Genomic DNA, 26967 nt, shown 5'->3' with positions numbered 1-26967 from the left:
GGGGTTCTTTAAAAACAGCTTTTTTAAAAAGCAATCACAGACATGGTGGTCTGCTGATCCCAGAAGACCACCATCCCAGTGATGATAGTAAATGATAGTGAGTTACAATTTGTGACCTACTTCAAGAATATTCATGAGGTAGGTCAAAAATAGATAGCTTAATTGATAAAATGCCCTGGGATAAATATTTCCATTACTATTTTTGGGTGGATTGAACATGACAAATCGAGGCATCTTTATTGAAAACAGCTGTACAACATTTTCAGATGTGTTTTCGAGTCACAGATCAGGTAATTGCAAAAATGACTGTACCTCAATAATGTGATATATCCAGTCTAGAAATTCAGCCACCTTCGTGTACACTCCAGGGTGATTGGGCTCTGCACACCCCGTTCCCCAGCTCACAATACCAACTAAACGCCACGTGTATTCATCCTGGCACACCAAGGGTCCTCCACTGTCACCCTTCAAAGAAGAAAACAATTACCTCAAGTCATCATGGAAAATGCTGCTGGATAGGATGCTTTATAAAGAAATCATTAATAGCAAGAACATTAAAAGCAGATATACTTTGTTGGTGGCTAACTACAACTAAATGATTAGACCAGAAAGTCTGAAATGAGGAAGGAAGGCAAATCAGTAACTACTTAATCTATGGATGTTGGTAGGAAGGAAAAACCTGGAAACTCCAAAAAACCTTCCTTCTATTTAACTGGATAAAAGATATTTGTTTCTGCAAATTAAGTAACGCTGGTTAAATTGTATAATTTTCCTTCACCTCAGCAATGAATGTCGGATGTGCAAAAATAGTGTTCCACTGTTGAAATTAGGTACTTTTCTTTAATCCGTGAAGTTGCAAAGTTATGTAGAAACTCGAAATTCTGTTTAAGTGATCTTGCTTGCAATATAGCTTACAAAAATACTGTTATCAATGCAGGTTCACACCCAGCTCAAGTGTCCTGGCTTCCAGAGATGTCGTAGATGCTCAGAGGTGTGGCTGTCAACAAGTCTGTTGCATCGACCTTCTGGGATGCTTCGGAGAAGCACAGCATTGTCAATGGTCGACTAAGGACAGTCTATACGCAGATTATGATTAGGTAGCAAGTGTTTGGGGTTCAGGTGTCCGAGTTGGAGCCTCCAATGCGATCACCTGATTCCTCAAGCTCTTCTTGTCTCATGGAATTCCATTTAGGGGCAGATATCATAGATTTTGATAATTTGGGGGCATCTTTGGCCACCTTGATGATTGCCACTGGCCATCAAGTGGGCAGGCCACACCAGCAAAACAATATCAATATCTAAACAAATGCTTCCACAATCTTGAGAAATGTGAACCCGTAAAGGGACAGAGCTTGTGGTTGTCAGAACAGACTCCCAAAGAGATATCTCTCTTCACACACACCAATCATTAAGCCTTCATAACTTCACAAGTATTGTTCAGAGTAATGATCCACCTGTGCTATTTAAACTGGTGAAGCAGAAAAAAAATCATGGGGCTCTAAGACATCCGATGTTTTGTGACGTTTATAATGAGAAAGTGTCAGTCTAAAGGAGCTGATTTTTGTTCATAAAGGTTTCTCCCACACTTTATATCACATATTTTGTGCTGTTTCGCTCAAGGACACTTTAGACTCCTTGGCCTAGCAACGACTTGAAAAAACAGACTGGGTCTCTTGGGATTCAAGATTAATTAGGTAGGGGTAATTAGCCTTTTTTCTTATAAGGAGTGTAGTACGGGGTGTTTTTCATCACATGTTTGGTCCCTGTTAGAAATGGAATTTTTGGTAGGCTAGGGCATGTGCCAAAGTCATGCAGAAACCACCACTCCAGTCAGGATAAGGGAGTTACACTCCTAAAATAACCCCTGCTCATCCCCATTGGTAGCTTGGCACAAGCAGTCAGGCTTATCTTAGAGGCAGTGTGCAAAGCATTTGCACATAGCCAACAGTAATACAGTGTGAGCCCTACAAAACAACACCACACCATTTTAGAAAAATATACAATATTTTTTAGAAGACATGACCAAAAACGATCAAGAAAATCCACAATACAGTACTTAAAACGCTTCAGTTATCAAAATATGCTTGAAAAACCGTTCCTTGATGTCAATAGCTATCACGACGACGTGAAAAACCAAATCGAAACTGTCCCGGCTGACCGCGGCATCAGATGGCGTCGTCGGAGAGACAAAGGTCGCAGTGCGAAGTGAATGCGGTGCTCGTCGCAGTGCTGGCAGGTCGCGATGCAAGCAGCAGCGTCGTCGTTGCTGAAGCACTGTTGTCGGCTAATGAACTGGAGTCGATGGCGCTGGCGTCGGTAGGCCAAGGCTGTGGTGCTGGATGAGGGTGGTGCGCCGCATAACTTTACGAGCGGTGCCCTTGAACCATGGTGCCAGCAACAACGTAGATTCCGGCGTGGAGCGTCGTCGTCAGGGATGCCAAGGTGTTGTAGTGAAGCGAGGCGGTGAGAGCAGCGGCTTGGTGGCGGCGTCAGCAGGTGTTGTTGGTGAGACCAGTGTCGTGGTGCGGCGTTGCGCAGGTGCCCTCTGCGGTGCCTTCAGGACACAGAGTCGCCAGCGTCGTCGTCGACATTGCCAGGTTGCTTTTTCTTCTGTTGCAGCACAAACCACACTGTCCCCAGGGCTGAGAGCAGAAGAGCTTGAATCTTTTGCTGTTCCTGAGACTACTTGAACAGGGGGCAAGCTCTACCTCAAGCCATTGGAGCAACTCACAAAAGTAGATTGCAGAAAGTCCAGTCCAGTCCTTTCACTGCCGAAGACACTGCAGGCCAACACAGCAAAGCACATAGCAATGTGGTAGTTCCTCATCACAGCTTCTCCAGATCCTTTTCTTGGTCCAAAAGAGTTCTAAAGTTCAGGGGTCTAGGCCCCAGTATTTACATCCCCAAATCCTTTGATCTTTTGGGCAGAGAGTGTCTGTGCCCAGCCAGAACCAGTTCTGCCTTCTCTGGTGTGACTTCCTGGCAGGAGGTGGAGACGGCCTGGTCAGAGCCAGACCAGGCCCTTTGAGGTGCAAGGAAATCTCCTCCCCCTTCCTCAATTGCAGTCCAGGTCTATTCAGCCCTTTCCTGACCCACCTAGACTACCTGGAGCCACTCCTGCTCCCCAGCCTTCTGTCATCTAAACCCCAGACAGGCAATCCAAATTCCAGCTGAGGCACACAGGATGATTGAGAAAGAAAAAAACTACTTTCTAAAAGTGGTATTTTCAAACACCGAATGTAACAATACCCTTCACTAAAAGATGCATCTTTAGATTCTGAGCTCAGGCATACTAAAATTATTTTCCTACAGAATTACCCGGGCTAGTTATGTTTATAAGGTGTTATTAACAAACTCCCCCATCTGTCCTATTGGGAACAGGTAGCCTTACAATTGTGAAAAACTAAATTGCTGCAATTTGCTATCAGGACATGCCACACACAGGAGGACATGTCCTACTTTTCACATACACTGCACCCGGCCAGAGAGGAACATGGGCCTACCTTAGGGGTGGCTGACATGTAAGAAAAGGGAAGGTGAGGGACTGGCAAGTGTGCTCACTGGCCAAGTCGGTATGGCAGTTAAAAACTGCACGCAGACTCTGCAATGGTGGGTCTGAGTTACCTTTTCAGGGCTACTCAGGTGGGTGGCACAATCAGTGCTGCAGGCCCACTAGTAGCATTTGATTCACAGGCCCTAGCACACTCAGTGCACTTTACTAGGGACTAAAGGGGTAAATCAAATATCCAATAATGGAAACACCAATCCATAACAACATTTACCACAGGAGCACGTGCACTTTACTACTGATCAGCAGTGAGAAAAGGGTCAAGAAACACTACGCCAGCAAAAACAGAGTCAAAACCGGGAGGTCAGGAAGTAAAAACTCAGGTGAAAGAAGCCAAAGATGTCAAGTCTAACACTCCCTAATAAATGCATAATATTCACTGTATAATAGATTTAAAGAAAGTAATAACATGCATCAGGATTTCAGATGCACACTCATTTTGGTGTTATTGCCATCAGCAGGGAGATTTTAAGATCAATAAATCAGCAAGCTGCAGATGAGAACTAACATGTTAAAGTACTCCCCTTCAGTTTTAAATGTGCGCAAAGGTAGCTACAAATGGTCTTACCCTTGATTGGTCTTCTCCAAGTACCTGATGCTCTTTTCCATCTATCGTACACGTTAATATATATTTTGTGACCAATGGGCTTGTCGCAGGGTTTCCATTCTCTCACAGAACTGTGCTCAGAGACCTAGAACCTGGGTGAGTCAGGGTGACCCACAACTCACCTATGTTTCAGAAATCCCCTTACCAGGCTAGCTACAGTATCTCATCGGCAGTGAATACTTCCCGATGTCTTAGACAATCCAGAACATGAACTTAGAATACCTCAGGTATCGTGGAACACATGAACACTCTTTCGTTATATTATCATTCCAAACCGAAACTGGGAGGCAATGAGAACACGTGCAAGTTTGAAATGTTTATTTTATCAATGCAACATTCTCAAACGCAGTATCTTGTATAATATCAACATACATATTATAAAAATCAGAGTCAGCAGCATAGTCACTAATCCATAGTAAGCAAACTGTGATAACATATTATGATGCAAAATCTATAGAATTCTGTATCACCTATATTTCGCGCACCCTAATTAGCATATTATATTATATCTAAGAAGGTCTCATCTGGGCTTTAGCTGGGCGAACCCATACCTCAAATTCTCAGTAGGAGGAGATCACATCAACAGCTACCAGCTCTCAGCATGTCCAGCATCAAGTGTGTTTTCTAATTCCCTGTAACTGTATCTTGAACTCACGTAAAGCCCAAAGTTGGCACAAACATTATTTGTGTTATGACTAACGTAGTGCGAGGATCAGGCCTACAATAACCTTGTGTTAGAGTGTGCAGTTCTCAGTGTGCAGACAGTTGTACCAAGTGTTCCAGGCACGACTGATACCAGTACAATAATATATTATTCTGAAGTAAATCACATCTTTCGTCTAGGTTAAAAGCTGTAATAACAATTAGGTGTCGTGTGCAAACCGAAGCAGAAAGAAAATATGGCGTTTAAACATTTAACAAGCACATGCTAACTTAACACAACCTATGGAAACGTAATAACCATATGACAGGCTATAATGTATGACCCATAGCCAGCGGCAAATGACCTGCCATTTGGCTAAGCTATTTGATTCCGTGTGAAGGTCACAAATTGCCAAAAGCACCTTCATGATTAGGCACAGGGCCTCTGCTTTATTTAGTTTTGCTAAAAAGGCAGCTTGTTATTCACTGTATCCTGCCTTAGAAATTTACAAAGCTCGGGACATAAGTGCTGCACTATATGGGGCAGAAGTAATGAGTTACTGTGATGTGGCAGAGTTATGGGTTGAGGAGAATAACTTTATTAGGTAGTTATTGAACCTAGAGAAAGATGCCCCACTCTTCCCCCTAAGATTACATCTTGGTTTAAGGCCTATTGTACAGTACAAAAATGTAGGGCCTATTGTGAATTGGCTTCACATTAAGAGTACTGATTCCTGATCATCGCATACAGATGCACTTAGTGACATTTTAAGGCAATCTAAGGCTCATAGAACTCCACGACTGAACCACGTCAAGAGGTGCTTCATTAACCTAGGGTTGAGAGACTATTGGAAGAATCCTTCCTCCATTTGTTGGGCTTTAGTCGTTATTGTGAAGGAGATATAAAGATATTATTCTTAAAAAATATGCAATAATATTGACCAATCTTCTGAATACTAGCTATGAATTGAGTATGGCACCAGTCCAAACTGCACAATTCCTGATCAATTCTTAATATCTAATCCTTAATTTACAAATATTTGAGAAAAAAAATTACTTGGGGAAGCTACATTTTTCCTGCAGTTGATATAGAGGAATGTATTGCCATTTTATAATTATGCTAAGTAGCAAATCACTGTCATCTTCCAGTGATTAGCAAAATTGTTATGGCAAATAGCGAAGAGCTCCATAAAGGAGTATAATAATGAAACTTTTTTTATCTCAAATTGTTACGTCCAGATTTTTCAGAGCTTGAGCACAGTGAGAAGGTACCTTAAACCAAACAGTTTTAAAAGTAATTCTGTTCATGAATTTTTAGTAAGCATCCTTAAGCAATACTACCCAAGCTAAACTGGTAAATTAGGGAAGAGTGCTTCTGGGTATCTGACCGACTATGATAACACTCATATGCCTGCATAAGTGATGCAAAATGGTAAAATCTGAAATTGCGGAGGCTCCAACCCCTGTTTGTTTTCTGTAATCTTAGGAACATTATAGCTCTACATGGGTTTCCCCCTTCCCATTTAAATGTGTTACATAAAGAATCAATCTTTTTGAACCATTTTAAATTAAAACCCAAAGTTATTACTCTAAATTAATATAAAAAATAATGGTAAAATTGACATCTCTATTATATTGCAGTGACCAATAAGGGTCAAGTGTGGATAATTACTTTGTTCTAAAATGTTAACAAACCAATTGGCTTTCAACTCAATAGCTTTAATGGCTGTTTCTGGGGAGGTGTTCAATATGGCGACATCATATGCGTGGGCCAGTACTTATGTTGCATTCTTCTTACTAAGAACAGGACTTATTGATACGTTCTATAGTTCCTTTCTCTGGAATAAATCCATGCTGTTGTCTGGATACTACTCTGGCAATTACCCCATTGAGGTGGCATACCAAAAACTTGAAGTATATTTTTGAGTGCTGTTGATTAGGGAGACCAGGCAATATGAACCTGGTGGAGTAGAACAGTTATTTTTTTCAAGAAGATTGCTATTGATAGAGCAGGGTTTTTCCTCCTACAGATTTGCAACAATTTACAAAGAAAAACAATTTGTGATGCTACTTCACATGGAGGATGACAAACGTGGGTTAAGCTCCTCTTTTCTAGAAATGACAAAACGTAATTTTGATTTAGATATTTCATCGTAAAAGTATGCAGAATGTTAGAATGAGCTTATGATTTCATTTGATGTTTTCTAAATAGGTGTGAATTTTTAACAACTTTTCTTATATTTGATTTTGTGACTAGATAATGTGATTACAAATAACTAAGAAATACATATACAGAATTTAAACATCTATATGGTAGAGATGAATAATATTTCATGTGTAACATAAACACCAAAAATGACAAAAGAAAAGTAGGTGTTACATGAGATTTAGTTATAGAAACATCTGTGAATAAAGCTTTTCAAACACACTTATCATTTGCGTGGTTTAATGATACATAAATACAGAGAAAATATATACAACCTATATGTGTGTAACAATGACTATTTTCAAAATGGTATGAGTACCCTATATTAATATGAATTAATTATAATATGATTGACATTATATTAATGCATTTAGTTGAAAGATTAATATTTTAGCAAAATTTAATCATGAACAACCTGCATTTCATGTAGGTCTCAAATCTTGCCTCATTTTCTAAAATGAACTTAGGAACTGAATGGTCTGAAGCCTATGGGAACTTTTCCTAAAGTTGCCACTTGTGTTCCAACTATCAATTGTAATCTTTGACATTGGTAGCACAGTTGGACTGTACTGGCAGCAAAACCTGCTACATGCTAGAATAGATGCTTGAGAAACTAGCAAATGGAACAGTAAGAGGATGACACCAACTTTCTGTGCCACATTGTTCATATAGCTAAATTTAAGAAAATTATGTGTTATGGATTACTTAAATCTTCTGGATTTGTATACTTTTTTACCTACTACATCCTATTATCCTATTATTACGGCCGATTGGACAGAGGGGTCTGACAAATTTGGTGATGCCAGGAGATATCACCCCGGAAAATAACGAGGTATAATTGCAGAGATTTTGGAACTGATAGAGAGAGGCCTGCTCACCTATTTTGTGGCATTGAGACTGACAATTTGGACTTTCAAGAACAGCGTAAACTCTGCCAAAATACTTCAATCTGCAGCTGGCCGGTATGCTAGCGTAGTAGAACCTTTCGACTGAAAGGGTTTGCGTTATATTGCTGTGACATTAACATACAGTAACGGACAGAGACAGATTTTCTGTCTTAATGATTTGAAACTGGTCCCTTGGAACAAACTGAACTTTCCTAAGAGTTTGTATGAGGCTCAACTGATTTCCTATTGATCCAAATTTGTTTAGTTAAATAAACTATAATAATAATAATAATAATAATAAAGGAGTCTTGTCGTGCGCAAACTTAGCCCAATGGGCGTCAAGGCGCCTAATTCAAGAACCAGCTCATAACAAAAGCCCTGCAGTTCAACCTATGCAGGCTCTTGAAAAGCACCACGTTTTTAAGGCCTTTTTGAACAGATCCAGGGAGGGTAGAGTTTTGATCTCCACAGGCACGATGTTCCAGAGCTGGGGGGCAGCGACAGAGAAGGCCCTGGCTCCCCATCTGGTGAGCTTGAAACGAGGGACAACAAGCTGGAAGAGTCCCGAAGAGCGGAGACACCTTGTGGGATGGTAGCGAGTAAGCAGGGAGCTGATGGCGCCTTTAGGTCCATCCTCGAGGGCTCTATAGGTCAGGCAGAGAATTTTAAAGTAAATTCTGTGCTGGATAGGCAGCCAGTGGAGGTCTCTCCTCGCAGTAGTAGCAGAAGATGCCCTAGGAAGATCTAGGACGAAACGTGGAGCAGCATTCTGCACGATTTGCAGCCGATGTATGAGGCCCTTGTTGGACTCCATGTAGAGAGAGTTGCAGTAATCTAACCTGGAACCAACAAGGGCGACTGCAATCTGCTTACGTGCTTGAAGGGACAGATAGCTGCGAATTCTATTGAGTGTTCTGATTACTCCCCAACAGGTTGCAACCGTCCGATTCACCTGAAGGGACATCGAGAGTGACGTATCAAACACCACACCCAAATTTTTGGCAGATTGAGAGGGGGTGGGGCAGGCTCCAAGAGAGGGAGGCCACCACTCACTTGACCGGACATCTTGGTCCTTCCCAAAGACCAGCACCTCAGTCTTGTCGCCATTTAGCTTCAGGGAGTTGATGACCATCCAGTCTGCAACATGTTGCATACAGGACCTGAAGCTAGAGGCAGATGTTATGACAGAGGACTGGGTGAATGACACCATAATCTGGGTGTCATCGGCGTATGATACCACCTCCATCCCCTGCGATCTTCAAGCCTGGCGAGGGGGGCCACGTAGATGTTAAACAGGGTCGGGCTTAATGCCGACCCCTGTGGCACCCCACATTGCAGAGACTTAGCTGGGGAGAGGTGGTTTCCGAGCATCACTCTCTGTTCCCTATCAAGGAGAAAGGAGTTGAGGAGGCTCAGGGCCGACCCAGTGACACCTGCCTCCCTAAGCCGAGATGTTAAGATGGCAGGAGACAAGGTGTCGAATGCGGCCGTGAGGTCCAATAGCACTAGAACAGTAGTTTGTCCAGCATCAACTTTGCGTCGGATGTTGTCGACTACAAAGGTGAGAGCAGATTCTGTACTATGATGTTTTCAAAATCCATGTTGGGTGATGTCAAGATACTCCGGCCTCAAGAAAGGAAGATAAATGGCGATTCAGATGTGCTTCTAGAATTTTCGCAGGTGCAGGGAGCAGGGAAATGGGCCTAAAATTTTTAAGGAGGCCGGGGTCAAGTGAAGGTTTCTTGAGAAGCGGCTTCACAATAGCCTTCTTCCAGACCAATGGAAAAGAGCCTTGGGCAATCGCCTTATTCATCACCTCCAGCAAGGAGGGAAGAAAACTGCTCCTACACTCTTTCAGCTTTTTAAGAGGTAGTGGGTCCAACGGAGAGGAGGATTTCGTCCTGTCGAGTAGAAGATTCAATCCTTCCAGAGACAGAGATGGAAAATCCGAAAGAAGACTAGAAGGGGCTCTATCCAGTGACTCAAGAGAGCTTATGCCAGGAGGAATATTCTCATCCAGAGCGAGACATTGTACTTCTAGTGAAGTGTGGATATCAAAGATTTTTTTATGAAAAAAGTCTGCAATGTCATCGCAGAGACGTTGAGAACTGACTACGGGGTCTGGGAGTTGAAGGGAACATAGCGAGTCCGCAATTTTGAAAAGCTCCCTAGAGGAAGTGAGTGAGCTAGTAAGGTTGGAAAAGTATTCCTGCTTCTCCATAATCACTTTTTGCTTATACTCCCGTAGAGCAGACTTATGAGCTTCCCGGTCCATAGGATCCCAAGATTTCCTCCACCTCCTCTCACTGCTTCTGCAGCCCTGTCTTAGTAATCTAAGATGGTCCGAAAACCATGGTGCTGATGGTTTACGTTCCGCTACATATCGCAGGGATGCTGGGGCAAGTTTTTCTACTGCACTGGTGATGGAATCCTTCAGATCTTGGGCTGCCTTATCCACATCTTTTGGGAAAAGAGCCTCAGGGGAAGGAACAAGAGAGGCAAGGGCCTCATCAGTGAGGTTTCTAAAACTCCCTCGGCTGAGGAAGATTGATCCCTATATCATTGAATCTCGCAGTTTAATATTGTTTAATTAAACTTTATTTAGCTAAATTTAGGATTGTAAGTCATTTATTTTATGTTACCTATGAAATACTAAACCTTTGAAATGTAACTAAATTCTGCTGATTCTGACTCATTATTTGCTTGTTTGTAAATCTTTGATTGATATACATTGAATTCTGTGTATTGGCTTACACAAACCTAGAACTCTAACTGTTTGAGTTTAGCAATTATCCTATTCCTGTTCCTCATTTGTTAATTGCCTAATCTCCGAGTATTCCAGTCCCTTTCAGCACAGAACAAGAACCATCAGAGGACCAAGGAGGCATTTTCAGGTAGCAAGGGATTAATTTAAGTAGAAATAAAATGGATACAGGATAGAAAAATATCAAGCCCAGCATGCTGAGCACTACAACACTATATTTGTCTCAGACCATGATTGTGGCCTACAGGACCCCGTTGTGTCTATATAATTATGGTACGTAGAATTGAGGATATACATATAAAAAAAAACTTCAAACATTCACATGGAATTCAATCCGATTAATTGGGGAGCCCAGTATTTCCCCATCTCTAATCTTCTAACTTTTGAAGATCTGTATCTGATAGCTATTCATTAATAAGATCTGTTGTGGAACCAAGATCTACCTTATATAAATCCTGATAATACTTTACTGATCTCAATAGATTCATATAGTAAATCCACCTTCTTGTTGTAAACTGACACTATGCTGTTCCTTAGAGAATTCGGATGCCATTCACATGCTAAGATATTCCCATAGTCACTATATAGCGTTGGCTCCTGCTAGTTTCACATTTCTGTGCTAAGTCATTGCTATAAAACTTATTTATTTTGGCCTTCGTTATTGATATTTGATGTTGTATATGCTGCTTAATCAGATCATTATTTATGATTGTATGAGTATGTTTATGTTCTAATTCCATCAACTATTGATACAACCTACCTTGTATCTCTCTTCAGCATTTTTACTTCCTAATCATATACTAAGTCGTGTACTACAAATGGCCACCTTTTGTGCATCCCACTCTATATTTAGATTGGTACAACCTAGATTGATAATTAAACATTGAGGTATCCATTACCATATAAAGTTAGTATAATCAGGATCCATTAGCAATGTTCTTTGAAATATCCATCAATGTTTTGTTCTATTTAGTTTATTATGAAATTCTAGGACTATTGGGATATGATCTGATAAAAATTTGGGATGTTTATGAATCTGTGCGACGTGCAATATATTATTAGTAGTCTAAGTAAATCCTAGATTGTTCGCATTTAAGGTTGGGCAAGCATTATGCGGACCATGAGTTGGCATAAGGGATTCAATAGCTTTTCTGACTCTTCTTTTTTTTACTGTTTTTACTACTGAGGGAAATGAGATTTTCTAGATTGCTATTTAAATCACCACAGAGTCTTAGAGGGGAGCACCAAAGAGCTAATTCTAAAGTAAGCTTCTCAAACAAACTTGGGCTTGTCATTGTTGGTCCCATAAATGGTACACAAATTAATCTGACTAGAAGAAGTGGATCTAGGAGACCTCAATTTTCATTTTAACACCCCTACAGATCTTACTGCCACAGAATTAACAGAGGACCTTGCAGCCCTACAGTTGATCCAGCTGGTTACAGCCCACACCCATGAAAAGGGCAACCTCCTTGACCCAATTTTTAGCAACTGCGCTGAGTTAATGGTGGGGCAACCCACTCGCCTCCCATGGTCGGACCACTTCCTAGTCCCACTTACCTGGTTCACTGGCAAGTCTCCCCTACCGATTCCCAAACCCGTAACTAAGAGAAACTGGAAAAAACTTCCTATAGAGCTATGGATAACCAACCTAGAATGCTCTCGCCCACTACCCTGTACAGATCCCAACCAAGCAAACAAAAATTACGAGGGTTGGATCTGGGGCTCATTGGACACGATCCTCCCTCTACGGAAATCCCTACCTAAGAGGCTGCATAAATCCGCGCCCTGGTTCTCAGACACCCTGAGAGACCAAAAACGCCTCTGCAGGAAAAAAGAGAGAGCGTGGCGACTTGACTCTCTTCCTGAAAATAAATCCCAATACAAAGAGGCAATCAAGGCCTACAGAAAAGGGGTTAGGATGGCCCAGGCCTCCTACTTTGCAGACAAAATAATGGCAGCCAATTCAAAACCTAAGGAAATTTTCCATTTAGTAAAAAAATGTATTAATGTGAACACTGCTCCCCCTGTGACGAAAACACTAGAACAATGTAACGAACTCGCAGACTTTTTCCATAACAAAGTCACTCAGATTTACTCCTCCTTCCCGACAGTAGCCAACAATTCAGAAACACTCAATCTTACTCTTCTGAGTACCTTCCCCCCCCCAGGCCAGCCAATTTTGGAATGTTTCCCTGTAAGTTGGAGCCCCCGAGATGACCCTGCGAAAGCTACAGGTGGTGCAGAACTGCGCAGCCCGCACCCTACTACAGATTCCACGGATGCAGTCAGCCAAACCAGCATTGAACAGCCTACACTGGCTCCCAGTGAGACAGAGAGTGGCATTCAAGGCATTATGTATTGCCCACCGGGCTTTCTGGAAGTCAGGTCCAGCTATCATTGACAAGCTAGTTACTCAATACTACCCTAAGAGAAACCTCAGGTCCACGGAGGCCTTCCTGGCCGTGGTACCCAGAGTAAGGAGAGCCAGGACCGGAGGAAGGATGTTCTCCTTAAATGCTTCCAGGATGTGGAACTCACTCCCCCTTCAACTCCGGACTAATACAAACCTACTCTCCTTCCGCAAACAATTGAAAACCTACCTGTTTGCTAGGTCCACTGAATCCTAAATCTCTCTGTTACTCCTAGTTCTGTCTCCATGCTTCAGCGCTTGGACGCCCAGTGGGCAGCAATCGCGCTATACAAATAACAATACAATACAATACAATACATTCGACCAATGCCATCTTCCCGTTCTGTCTGGGAATTTTCTAGTGCATGTTAAACATGATGGGTTCAATACAATTACTACCCCTCTATCTGCAGTCTGTTACAAAGAACTTACACCTAAGTTAAAACCCAAATTCTCAAACCAGCTACATTTTGAATCCCCTAGAGAAGTTTCCTGCAGACAAAGCACATCACATTTAAATACTTTCAGTTCTTGAGATAGCTCCTTTTTTCCATCATTGAGCCCGCTAACCTTCAGGGATAAAATTTAAATTTTACAATCAGAGATCAATTTTCTGGTTCCAACACCAATTACATTTCTTCTTCCCAGACTGAATCAAGCCCAGAGTTGAAAATGTTCCATTTCCATTTTTTCCTCAGATAAAGCTTGTTCCCCCAATGAAGCCACGCCTCCCCGCATCAACAAGAGATAAAAAACCCGTCCCCATCTCTCCCCACTCTATCCACACCTGCAGGCCCGAGTGCATACCTAAAGTGCTAGAGCCATCCATCAGAAGTGAAAGAGTGCTGGGGTTGGACAGACACATTGGACTGAGATGGGGCTTGAGGGGGCTCCGAGGCATCCATGAGTCTCCTGCTCATGCTTATAAGAAAAGAACAAACAGGGAAATCAAGAAGATAATGAGGGGAGACCACACCAAATCTGAAGTTCACAAAAAAGAAAAGAGTGTTTGGGAAAAACGTGAGAGTATGATTATTGTCAACATCAGAAATCTAAACGAAGATGAAAAATGATATCCCTTCTATCCTCCGAAATATTCTTGATACGAGGGAGTCAAAGAAAGACTGAGCTTTAATACCCGATGCGAATATAACGGTTTTAAAGTATTTCATAACTTTCAAGCAAGCAGATGCTAGCCAAGGGTTGATCAATGGACTAGGGCGCTTATTTACAAGCCAATTGTGCCACTGGTGCATCACTTTTATTGATGCACCAGCAATGCACTGTGCTTCCCCATATTTACAAGGCCATGCAAAGTCACCTTGCGTGAATTTTTATGAACTTGTAAATATGTTTCCCTTTCGTGCAAAATGTGTGAAAGGGGCGTTCCATGGGTGTTGATGTGGATGTTCCCATGCAACATCCATGGAGCTTGACGCATTCCCTGATTTACAACATTTTGTAAACCTGGGAATGCATCCCAATCCTATGCCTCCTCAAGGGTGGAATGAGGAGGCGCAACAAGGAGAAATACTTTTATTTCTCCTCATTTTCTTTTCTCCTTCGATGTGAGCTGCATTCTGCAACACACATAGAAAGAGGGAAATGCATTTAATGATTGTTTTTGTGCAGGAAGGTGCTCCTTCCTGCAAAAAAACAATCATCCCCTCAAAGCAGGCACCATTGCAAAATGACGCAAGAGTGTCTGCACTGGCGCACGGCTGCTGTTTTTGCGCCGGTGCAGGGAGGACAGGAATGCGCCATATCTGGTAGATACAGCAAATTCCTGCCCTTTATTTTGACGCACAGTAGTGCAGCAGGAAGGCTTGCTGCACTGCCGTGTGTCAAAATATTGTAAATGAGGCCCTTAGTCACCAATGTCTTTCTCCTGTAGTATGACAGTATTCTTGTCTAACAGAAAAAACTGTTCTCAACACTAACTTTCTTTTCTGGTCTTGCTCTCTCATAGACATTTTGTCAGAGCAAGAAATTCACAAAAAACACAAGAATCACCCTAGGGTTAGAGCCAGATTCTACTTGTCTCTGTGTCAGTCTAAGAGGAAATCTATGAGTGAGCTGGATCTATCAATCCCAGTCTTGTCATTTAAGTTAGGAAAAATGGATTAGAAGATATCTGGGACCTCGGTCCCCTCTGAAAGCCTATAACTTTAGGGTTGCTTCTTCTTTGTTGTCAAAACTATCCAGCTTCTATTGCATATTTGAAATACGGACCTGTTGCCCTAATAATTTTTCATTTGCTTACTTACTAGACATCTTCAGGTACCTTATTTTGTTCATCAATGTTTGCACATGCCTTTGCCATTTTCTTCATGGCTCCCTGTAATTTACGTGTGGCATTTCTGGTTCGCTAGCCATCACAATGGGAATCTTCCTTGTGTGCAATAATCAACCCAAAAATTTGGTGGATAATAACATTTTGAACTGCTAGGCAGGCTTCTGACAAATGCTTAGTAATGGAACAGGGTCTATGTCTGTACTGCTTCAGAAAGAAATGTTACTTTGAGGGGAAAATATTTTTTAACATTGCAAAACCTCAGTGCAGCAGTTGATAATGTACATTTACTCCTGTCATACCCTTCCTGGGATAGATGTAACATTCTGCAAGGCCTGGTATAGGAAATATCTGCAGTATATATGAATAATGGGCGGCAGTTCTATTTGGCCAGATGGCTAAAAAAACTGATGACTGACCCTTTCCTTGTTAATAAGTGAATCGGCCAGGGTTGCCTGATAACTCTATACATAAATATAGAGCAGATTGGAGAATGGAAGACAATGCTGAAATACTGTGAATACTATTTATAGGTGGCACATCAATTGTAAAGGACAGGAACCTTTCCTATATAATGCCCTTCACTCTTTTCAAGTATATTACCATCTACAAAACTTAAAGCCAATGCAGGCAAGATAGTGGAGGGAAATTAGAATTCCCCTAGGCAGCCATTCTTATTAAATCAAGAAAAGTTAGATGTTTTATATTCACTGTTAGAGCATTCTTTTCTGAGAAAAAGGGTTGTTACATTTACAGGTAAAGAAAAGCAGAGGTATTTTGGTCAGCTTAAATTTATCTTGTAGGCCTCTAGTAGGAAATTGGGCCAAAAAAAACTCTGCCTGCCCCAGTAGAGGCCAGTGGAAGCAAAACAGCTGCTAGTGCAATATGAGATACCAAATGTATGCATAATGCCTTTGAAGCACTTGAGACATATGGATGGGGTAGGATTTCATTGATGTGGATGCTTATTAACAAGTGTTACTGTGGACCTGAAGTTGGTCCATTGGATCTGCAAAAGATTTCCCCAAAGCATTATTTGTTTTTTTTTTATATTTGAAAATCCATCATTCCGCTCTTCCCTTGGATATCCCAAGTTAAACAAAACATCTTGTTATATTTGGGCAACCATGGGCTATATGAAAAGTGGCTAATTGGATAAAATAAGTCTCCATCTTACATACCTCATTGCGTCCCACAAATCTCGACATTAAATATACAGAAGTATAAAAAAAGCTGTGAGTTTGTTATTCCCCTTATGTAAGGTATCTTCAATTCAAATTCAGAATTTTGCCACTACTTATACTGCAACTTGTCCATTGTAAGACGAGGTAAACCCGCCATTGATAAAACCATTAATGAATATTACAATTCAGGATTGGAGTTAGAACAAAAGTGTTATTGTTTTTAAATGTACAGACATACAAAACCCACCACAGTATTGAAAATTACATAGTGAGACCATAGAGGAAAAAAAAAGTCTGTTTATAAAATATGAAAGGAAAAAAAACTTTGTTCAAATACCCAACTACTTGAAATGGTTGAACTGTGAAATCTAGTTGGTTAGTGGATTACAGGCTGTATTTTCAGTTCAGATTTGTGTTTTGTTTTATGCCTGTTTTTATATTTTAGCTATGTATTATGCTGGATTTTTTCTATATTTATACCATAATGCATTGTTAATTGTTTGGTGATGGAATATTTCTTACTACATGTATTTTGATGACGATAATGATGACTAAGAGATTATTCTACCATTTCTTTTTCTGGTTCAGTATTAGGCAATAGATAGGATTTCTATTTCAAAAACTGTGAAGTTTGCCTTGATCATGCAGACTCTTCATGAGAAATGTCAATGTCAGTGTTTTTGGGTTTTGGTCCACGGTATAGGGGTAGAAAGCCTTCTATGCCTGTGGTAAGTAAATTGGTATGGCTAGCAATTATTATTATTATGTTTCTTATATAGCGCCTGAATCGACCCCCGAAGGGGTATCTCCGCGCTTGCCTTGGGAACCCGTCCTGGCTTTTCCCTGTGAGATAGCCCCTACAGGGCATCCCCAAGGTGAAAGCCAGGCATCCCGCCGCTGGGGGGCCGTTGTGGAGATTAAGCAAGCTTAATGCCCAGAGTTGCAGAGTGTGAACCCATGATTAGGTCAGGCACCGAAGCGAGAATTATCGAGTCCATGGACATTTGAGCTCAAGACCCTGCCGCGTCGGGAATTGAACCCTGGTCCCGGGTCTGACCTCTGCTTCAGGGTCTGCCTGCTCTAACCAGTGAGCCACACTTCTCTAAGGAATATTAACAAACTGAAAAGGACTGTCCAGTATTATCCAGGACCGTCGGAGAGATATTGTTGTGTCACATGCTCATGACCCCAAATTGGTTGATGTTCTTTTATTTATTACAATACAGGTGCAATAAGCCTTGTGACGTGGAGCAGTGGAACTCAATGTAAAACTATTACCGGCAGGTTATCAGTGTGTTTGCTCATTTTATCATACAGAACACATTTTATACAGTTGGAAAATGCATGCCAAACCAATCATTTGAGAATCATTGGATGCGGGTATGGGCATAAGTAACACCGAAGTTGGTGAAGCACCAAATCAGGAAGAAAGCTACTCAGGGATGGAGTAGGCTAAAAAGGAAAGTACTTGTTCTGCTTTTTGGTCTGATTGTTTGATGAAGTTTTAGCTGTATCTTGATTGTCTGCTTTGAGTTCATTGGCATACGTCTTGAATATTGACGTGGTTTAAAATGTTCCTAAGTTTAATTTTGTCTTATGTATTTACCAGCATTGTTACACAACATTGTATTAACAAATACAACTGCAACACCTGTGGGTATCCTAGAGTTAAAGAGATTGAGCCTGACTCAGAATTACATGGCTAGATAGTTAGATGTTGAACCAGTAGACAGGAGTTTATTTCTATCTACCCCTCTTGAACAAACCATGAATTTGTAGAAATATTAATGTTTAACTCAGTGTCTAAATTTCATTGTCTACAAAATGTAGGAACACTTAGAAAAAGTCTGAATTTGAACTGAATATTCAGTGTTTTTATTGCATTTGCATCTTTTTCTTTGTGTAATTTCTTTCAGTTTTTGCCAACCTGTTTCACGAGTTACCTGGCAAGCATCTATTCTCCCATCTAGATAACCAGCACAGAGCATTCTCGAAGTGATCTCTCCATCGTACATGCAGGAGCTGTTGCATCTCTTGGTGCTGATGAGGGGTACTGGTGCTTCTTTTAATGTCTCTGGTGCATGAACTGCAAATACACAGAAAAAGATGGAAAACTGACTTACATTGCTTCCAAAAGTTCTGTCTATGTGATCATAAGCGTCTTGTAATATAGTAAAAATGACTCACAACATACTACATCTTCTAAGCCTTTATAACTATATGGCACCCGCCCCCCCCCCAGACCCCGACACCAACCCAGTTAATAGTTTAATGACTGTTTTATGTTGCATGCTTTATGCAAATGTACAGAGTTCACAGTGGGGTGAGGAAGACACAGCTGGATAACTATCAAGGGATTTTAATATCTCCCCATCTCCAAATTTGCAAACCACTACCATTTCATACTAAAACTAATCACAAGTTCTCAGAAACTTCCTGTCTCCTGCAGATTTCCACAAGGCTTAACCATCTCTCCTATCTCCAGTGTCTACATAGAAACCTTCAGATCAATATTTACTGATAATGTGAAGTATAACGCATATATGCAGACCACACCCACTGTACCTCAAGGTTGCCTCCACAATGACACGCAGCAAATGAATGACAATCTCAAACTAATTCAGACGTGGATGCAAAATACCTGCATGAAGCTCAATCCAGCAAAACCTGAATTCCTCTTGTTCAATTACTGCACTAAATAAATTAAAAGTTCAAGCGTGGCTCTCCAACATGAACGTAGCGGACTTCATGATCCAGCTGACAAACAATGCAACATCCTTTGGATTCATTTTCAGAACTAACCTCATATACAAGTAAAATATTAATTGAAATTATTCCAACACTTTTATGCAGAGTACTATACAAGGCATATTTGTGCAGAACAACTGAATACAAGTTGGGTTATAGTCCCGTGACAGTACTAGTCAAGAATTGGAGCTGGTAGATAGGAGAGGTTCTTCACCAAAGTTTCACACAACATTATAGTGCATGCAGATCTAACTGTGTGGGGGAGTTAGTTCCACAGCAGAAGGACCAGAGCAGAAGACCAAGGGGGGGCAGGGAGACCTGGGGGAGGAGAGCAATGAAGCTGAGGCAGACCACAGAGAATGACTGTAGACATGGGGGGAGATCAAGGAAATTGGGTAGGAGATATGAGAGAATGACAGAATTTAAATATAATACATGAAAATGAAGTTTGCAGTATAGGGCGACAGAGATCAAGTGTAGCTGGTGCAAGTTTAAGGATGTAGGAGAGCGAGAGTTGGAGAGTTGGAGATGAAAAAATGGAGGTAAATACAAGCATTCTCTGGAGCCTTCAGGTAAGTGGTGAGGTCTTTTGGCAGACCCACATACAGTGAAAAGCAATAATTAAAGTGACGAGTTAAAGGTACAGGTTTAAGGAGGAAAAATGATTTAACTGTTTGATTTTCAAATGTTGAATAGCTGATAATAAAAAGATTGGTGACAGCAGCAATCTGATGTACTACATTAAAGGGAGAATCGGAGATACATTCAAGATTATGAGAGAGGAACAAAACACAATATGAGAGGGAGGAACAAATTCTAAAGCTAGAAACTCAGTCTTACTAGAGTTTATTTTTAGAAAGCAAGTAGCCATCCAGTTGTGGATGGCGAAAAGGCAGGAAGGGATCTGTTTCTGGAAAGGACAAAAGAAGGAAGTAAAGGAGAAACCCTTTCTCTAAGATAATATCTTCATAGCAACCATACAAGCACTGATTCCCTTCCACTTGAATGTAGGCAATGGTTTGTTCCATGGACTCCCAGATACCACAACAGCACCACTGAAAGGCAATCTAGAAGCAGATGTCATGAAGGGGCTGTTTAAATTTGACCAAATAACCCAGAAACTGAAGGAACCACACTATTCCACCCTGACCTTCAGAATTGTTGCATCACGTACAAGGCCATCTGAAATAACATCCCACATTCCTGCCAAGATCCAACCACAGCCGTAGAATACCAGGAGCCAGGACTTTGCCAGACCGTAGACCAAAAGATACAGGAAAGAAGAAAACAGACAATACATCAGAAGAACTACTGTGTCGCTCCTGTAATTCAAAGACACGATAAAAACACATCCCTATACAAAAAATAATCATCCAGCATCCTTTCTATTCATCCTCATTGGACACTCTGCTGCTTCCTAGCTAAGTTCACACTTTACAAATAGTTAAATACCTACAATCTCGAAAAACGTTAGTTAGAATAAAAGGACACAATCTTGCTGCTCATCATCATCAGCAAGCTTTATTCAGTTTTTGTATAAACCATAAAAGAAAGACAAATTAAACAAATTAAATAAACCATAGAATCCAAAAGTAAAAATACATTTAAGACATTTAAATACATACCAAAAAAACATGCAGAGTACCATAAAACCCCCGCTAAAATCCATCCACAAAGGTTCACAGATCACAGATATTTCTCAGTCTCAATGCAGCTTTTTTTAAAAAAAGAGGGTCATGATTACTAGAAAACTGGTGAAGAGTGTCATTAAGCCAAGAAGGCTAATGACACGGTCCGTCACTTTAGAAATGCACGCCTGCACCAAATTTAAAGAATATGGGGAAGCTCTGCGCTTCCCCCTGTGGTCGCGCTAAATTTAGCTGCCTAGCGCCAATGCAGGCACCCTTGCAACATAGTGCCAGGGTCTCTGCGTTGCAGGGAAGATAGTTTATGTGCAGAAACATGTCCCTTCCTGCACATAAACAATCTTCAAATGGCGTTTTGTAACTTCTATGTGTGCTGCTCAATGCAGCAGACATAAAAGTTGCAAAACATATATTTTTTTAAATTATTTTTTAGGTGCAAGAAAGGAGAACTTCCTGCACATAAACAATCATTGGTGTTTTGCTGTCTCCATGTGTACTGTACAACGCAGCACACATAGAAACAGCAAAAACTAGGAAAAATTAAACATTTCTCCTAATTTCACGAGGGTAAGAATAGATTTTCCCTGGTCTTAATTTTGACGGTGCCCTACATTTACGCCACCCTTGTAAATATGGGGCAGCATCAAAATCAATGGGTGTTGTGGTGGAACACCCACAGCAACACCCATTGCCCACCCCTTTCACCCTAAGTATACCGTGAAAGGGAACTTACTAACAGGGCAGCGTTAAGCCACGTTAAGTGGCTTAACGCTGCCTAACGCTGCGTTGTAAATGATGTTGTAAAGTACTACAGGAGTATGACCCGTCAACCGCATTGGGATTGGGGTAGGTAATCAGAATAAACAAACAATATCCCAACTGGTATTATTGAAAAGGCAAATAAACACATATGCATGAAGCATTATGAGAACAGAAATAAGGAGACTCAATAAGTTTTTTCAAATCTGCTCATGGCATCATGTAATAAACCGAAAAAGTTAGGCAATTTACAGTTGTAACAGCACTGTAGGTGGATAAATAACAAACACAACCCGAATTGTACTTGGTGCTCAACGTGTGCAAGTGACATAAAAGGTGGCGACGCAAGTGACAATTGTGGTCAGCATATATGGCGCATAGTGAATGGTACTTGTATATATACAGTGAATAAAGGAAAACAATGTGGCTCCAATTTAATGGTTAAGCAAAAGTTCTCAGTTGAGTCGAATTTAATATGGATGAACCACACTGGGGGCTGCGCCTTCGATTGCGCTGAACGGTCGACAACATTTCAATCCTCTTTAGTTGGGATCATCTTCAGGACTGGGTTGCAAATGGGGAACGGTGCAGTACAAGGAAGGAGAAAAGAAGGTAAGGAGTGGAGGGAAGAGGGAAGATGCTTGCGCTTGGGTATAGGGAGGAGGGCGTGCAAGGTAGGGTGGTTGGCTGTGAAAAGCGGGGCAAGGGAGGCTCGAATGTAAGGGGGGGCGGACTATCTGTGTGGAGCTGGCAAAAAGGTCTACCAGTGTAGAGTCAGCAAGGAGGGGTGGGGGGCGGGGGTCTGGTCTGTCAGTGTGGAGCCAGTGGAAAATGAGGATCATTCGAGGAGAAGCGGCAGCCGTCTAATTGAGAGAAGTACATATGATTCCAAATCTGCGCAAGTAAACCTGGTCAGGGTTGGGGATGTTAGTGTGGTTTTGAGCACGGTCACAGATGAATGCGTCATATGGGAGGCACGCATGGTCGGTAACTAGCTAAGCGGGTAAGACCAGGGCTGGAGGTGTCGGGAACGCAGGCAATCTGGCATGAGTGGTGTGAAGTAATACCTATTTAAGTCTGAGATGGTGTCCATAGTACTTGGAAGGGTGGAGACACCGTAGATGTGATCAGTGCTAGCTGAAGAGGGGGCGAGAAAGGGCAAGAGGACGTGATCGGTATGGGGAAGGTACACGATGGAACAAAAGAACAAGGGCGCGGATCGGAGATTACCTGCCCGGGACGGTCTGTCTAGGCAGTGGCCGGTGATCTGATTGAAACGGCGGGGGCCTGATCTGATCAAAGATCGGTGGAGATTGAGTGAATCTAAACAGGAATGAACAATAAATCACTCTGGGAAGGATCTGGAGCGGCAGAGAAACAGGGTGGGGGGCTGGAAAGGGAAGCTTACCTTACACTGAGTGAAGCAGCGAGGAATGATTACGACTGACTGCATGCGTGACTGGATACCGTAGTCAGGGATACCAGGTAGTAAAAAAACGTCCAGGAGGGGGACTGTCATGGTCACGTGTGCGCCTGGGGGGACGGGCCGAGCAGGGAGGGTGAGCCGCATTGGTTGGAGCAACAGGGAAGGGTGGGCTACAGGGGAGCAGTGTTTGTCCCAAGGCAAGTCAATAAAGCACTATATTCCACCGAGTGCAGAAAGTTGGAACAGAGTATGCTCTGGATTTGACAATACTAAACATTACGAACATATCAGAATGGTAATGGCAGCAATCAATGTTATTAAACAAATAGCCAATCTATAAGGCGAAACACGGTTATCGCGGTACAGCAATAAAACATTGTTTGTGTCTGAATGCATCAGAAGCGGTGGATGTAAAGGGATGATTTAAGTGTTAACCATACAATTGTGTTAATTGTATTGTATGAAGGCAGTTCGGAGTGGTGGTTACATTAGGAGGTAGATGAGGAAGACCACGTAGATGTATTGCTACGGGGAACAACAGTTAATTTAGTCTGAGGCAATCAAGATCAAAGGTGGAACCGAAGGCATGTATATACAATTATACGTAAAACGTCAGGCATATATGGCATGTCAGTTCAATACAGTAGATGACTTCAGAGTCAAAAGGCATGTAAATATCAAAGGATAAAGAGTAACAGACATGTATTGGTAGGAAGGACACAATTAGAGACATTCATGTCTGTATCTTGGTCGACTATGAACACTGGAGGCAGCAATTCAGCCAACCATACAATGCAAACTTCACCTTCCCTTGATACTAAGTCAATACTCATCTTCAATCTCTATGACCATATTCTGACCCATGAAGAGACGCAAATCCTTTCACGTGGCCTCAGCTTTGTCCCCACGTCACAAATCAACTTCCTGGAACTCCAATCCAGTATACTGATTTTCTTCCGGCGAATACGACATAAGACTTAAACAACTATTTTGCCGATGAACCCGAGTCAACTCAACCTTTCACACATCGGTTCCATCCACTTTCCACCTTCATCCCTCACTCTTCCACCATGCCCCTTGAAATCTAGGCCTTCGAACGCTTGGTCATGCAGGACATTGCAGACCTCAAAACACAATTCCAATACGTACCCTACAACATATCTCTTGTGGAGAAACAAGCCTTACTAACTCTGAAAAACAATCCCAATATCATAATAAAGCCTGCAGACAAGAGTGGCAGAATAGTAGTCATGGGAATTGACAAATATGATCAGGAGATCAAACACCAGCTTAACAACTCTAACCATTACCGACCCCTTGCCAAAGACCCCCTTCCAGACATCAGGAATAAGATACAACATGTCACTGGTCAAGCCAAAGCCATTAACATCATATCACAAAAGGAATACAATTTCCTTAACAATTTACACCCACGGACCAATGTATTGTACGTATTCCCTAAAATCCACAAAGACAACATCAACCCGCCAGGCCGCCCCATTGTGTCTGGGTGTGGGTCCATTCTGGATCCGCTTGGTAAATATATCGATGCTATCATTAAGGAGTTCGTGCCCACCACAGATACATTCATCCGGGATACCATGGATCTGATCAACACCATCGAGGACAGACCCTTTAACACAGAGACACACCTGATGGTCGGTTTGGACATAGAATCATTATATACTAACATTCCGCACAGCGAAGGCCTTGAAGTAATCAAATCCCTCCTCTTAACAAGACCCCAACCCACCCTCATCCCAACTGACTTGATCATGGATCTTTTACAGGTCGTCCTTGAGAATAACTACTTTCTTTATGTGATACCCTCTACCTACAAGTCAAAGGGGTCTCCATGGGCGCATGTTTTGCCCCAAATTTTGCCATTCTTTTTGTACACAACATGGAAATAACACACATCCCTACCACCAACAACCCCTCCTGGACAACATCAATCTCTGGCGTCGCTACATCGACGACATTCTTCCTCCGGAACGGAACAAGAGAAAGTCTCAATCCCTTCATTGATTGGCTCAATCATTCTCAGAGCCACCTAAAATTTACCAGCGACTGCAAAAACAATAATCTCCCCTTCTTGAATGTTACCATACATGTAGAAGATGGCAAATTAGGCACATGCCTATTTCGCAAACCAACAGAAAGAAACACCCTCTTACAATACTCTAGCTATCATCCACGAGGACTGAGAGATGGCCTCCCCTACGGCCTGTTTTTACGCATCAGAAGAAATTGTAAATGGCGCAGGGATTATTTTCGTGAATCTGATATTCTCATCAACAAATTAATTATCAGAGGATATCCAAAACACCTTGTCTCTAGAGCACGTAAAAGGGCATGGTATTGCCACCGACAACATCTCCTGACTCCCCAACCAAAAAAACCCATGAAGAGAATTCCTTTTGTCTCCAAATTCAGCCCATGCAGCAATCAAGTTTCCAAGATCATAAAGAAAAACTGGACAGTACTACTCCCCTTCGAACCTTTCAAGGAACCACCACTTCTCATACCAACGTGGCGATAACCTAGCCTCACATCTGGTACACGCCATCACTTGGCCAGAGAAATCAGCAGATAAACACACCATCACTGCATCCCAGGGACTCTCGCCCGTCATCGGACATTATAAATGCCAAAACTGCAGTGTATGCAACCTCACTACAAACACCAAGGATTTCAAATTCAATGACAGAACATACAAACCGAGATATCACACTAACTGCAGATCACAGAACATTGTCAACGCCATCCGATGTCCCTGCAATTTGACCTATGTAGGTCAGACTACCCAGATGATCAAGAACAGAATTATCCAACACAAGAGCCGTATCAATTGCAAAGTCGTCACCGCACCACTAGTGTCACACTACTTAGAAAAGAACCATCTGAAGTCGTCTACTGTATTGAACTGACATGCCATACATGCCTGACACTTTCCATATAAATGTATGTACATGCCTTCGGTTCTACCTTTGATCTTGATTGCCTCCGACAAAATTAACTGTTGTTCCCCGTAGCAATACATCTACGTGGTCTTCCTCATCTACCTCCTAATGTAACCAACCACTCCGAACTGCCTTCATAGAATACAGGGGGAGTAAAGTTCTATTCAAACAGAATTGTTTGATTTCGAGTTAGTGAAGCCTTTACCTGCAGAAGTCCAAAGTGTGGATTGAGCCTGTCTGTCTCCTAGGATATTCTGAACAGGAAAAGCAGCTCCCCAGCCCCCACCCCCAGGCCAGCAGACCATTGGCTATTCAGCTACCAGGAAAGTCTGAGCCCTCCTCTCACACCTGCCCAGGCCCCTAAAAGGCCTTGCTGGGTGCACCCCAAATCATTCTCTTCCATCTTGTGAATTGCAGCCTTCCTGTACCCCAGATTGCAGTGAGCAGAGTCCAGGAAGTAGTAAGGAGACATATTAGGGCTGCCTCTTCCTAAAACAATAGTTGTTTAAAAAACGATTTCTGTGATTACTGCCTTTGCGTGTGTTTGTTACAGTTTAAAATTGCAGTTTTGACCTGCCTGTGATTGCATATTTTATCACCTGTTTAGTGTATTAAACTTGTGGTTTTCCCTACTCATGATTGCTTGCATTTAACGTGTTGAATTGTGGGATTTGCAGTCCAACCTTTATAGTTTGTCCCTCTCATTCCTTAGTGACGAATCTGTTTTCCCTCCAAGATTTCTCCTTTGCTCTGTGCTAAGACCTGTTTGCTAAAAGAGTGCACCCCCAGCCACCATTTTGTGTTCACAAGCCAGTGAGGCCTACCCCCTGCCTCCCCCACCCTCCAACAACATGGATATTC

At 41.9% G+C, this 26967-nt stretch overlaps 1 protein-coding gene across 1 annotated transcript in view; it reads right to left on the bottom strand.

Annotated features, from left to right (window-relative positions):
- The window catches only part of TMPRSS5 (transmembrane serine protease 5), a 188740-nt gene that overhangs the window by 18075 nt on the left and 143698 nt on the right, over positions 1-26967 (bottom strand). The window contains exons 11-12 of the mRNA XM_086958871.1: positions 18508-18650; positions 313-465 (exon numbers count right to left, since the gene is read on the bottom strand). Of these exons, the coding sequence (XP_086814997.1) occupies positions 313-465; positions 18508-18650 (296 nt within the window). The remainder of the gene's footprint in view (positions 1-312; positions 466-18507; positions 18651-26967) is intronic.

The sequence above is a fragment of the Lissotriton vulgaris genome, chromosome 2_1 (genome assembly GCF_964263255.1).
Source record: "Lissotriton vulgaris chromosome 2_1, aLisVul1.2, whole genome shotgun sequence".
NCBI lineage: Eukaryota > Metazoa > Chordata > Amphibia > Caudata > Salamandridae > Lissotriton > Lissotriton vulgaris.
This window is presented reverse-complemented; position numbering and strand designations above follow the sequence as displayed.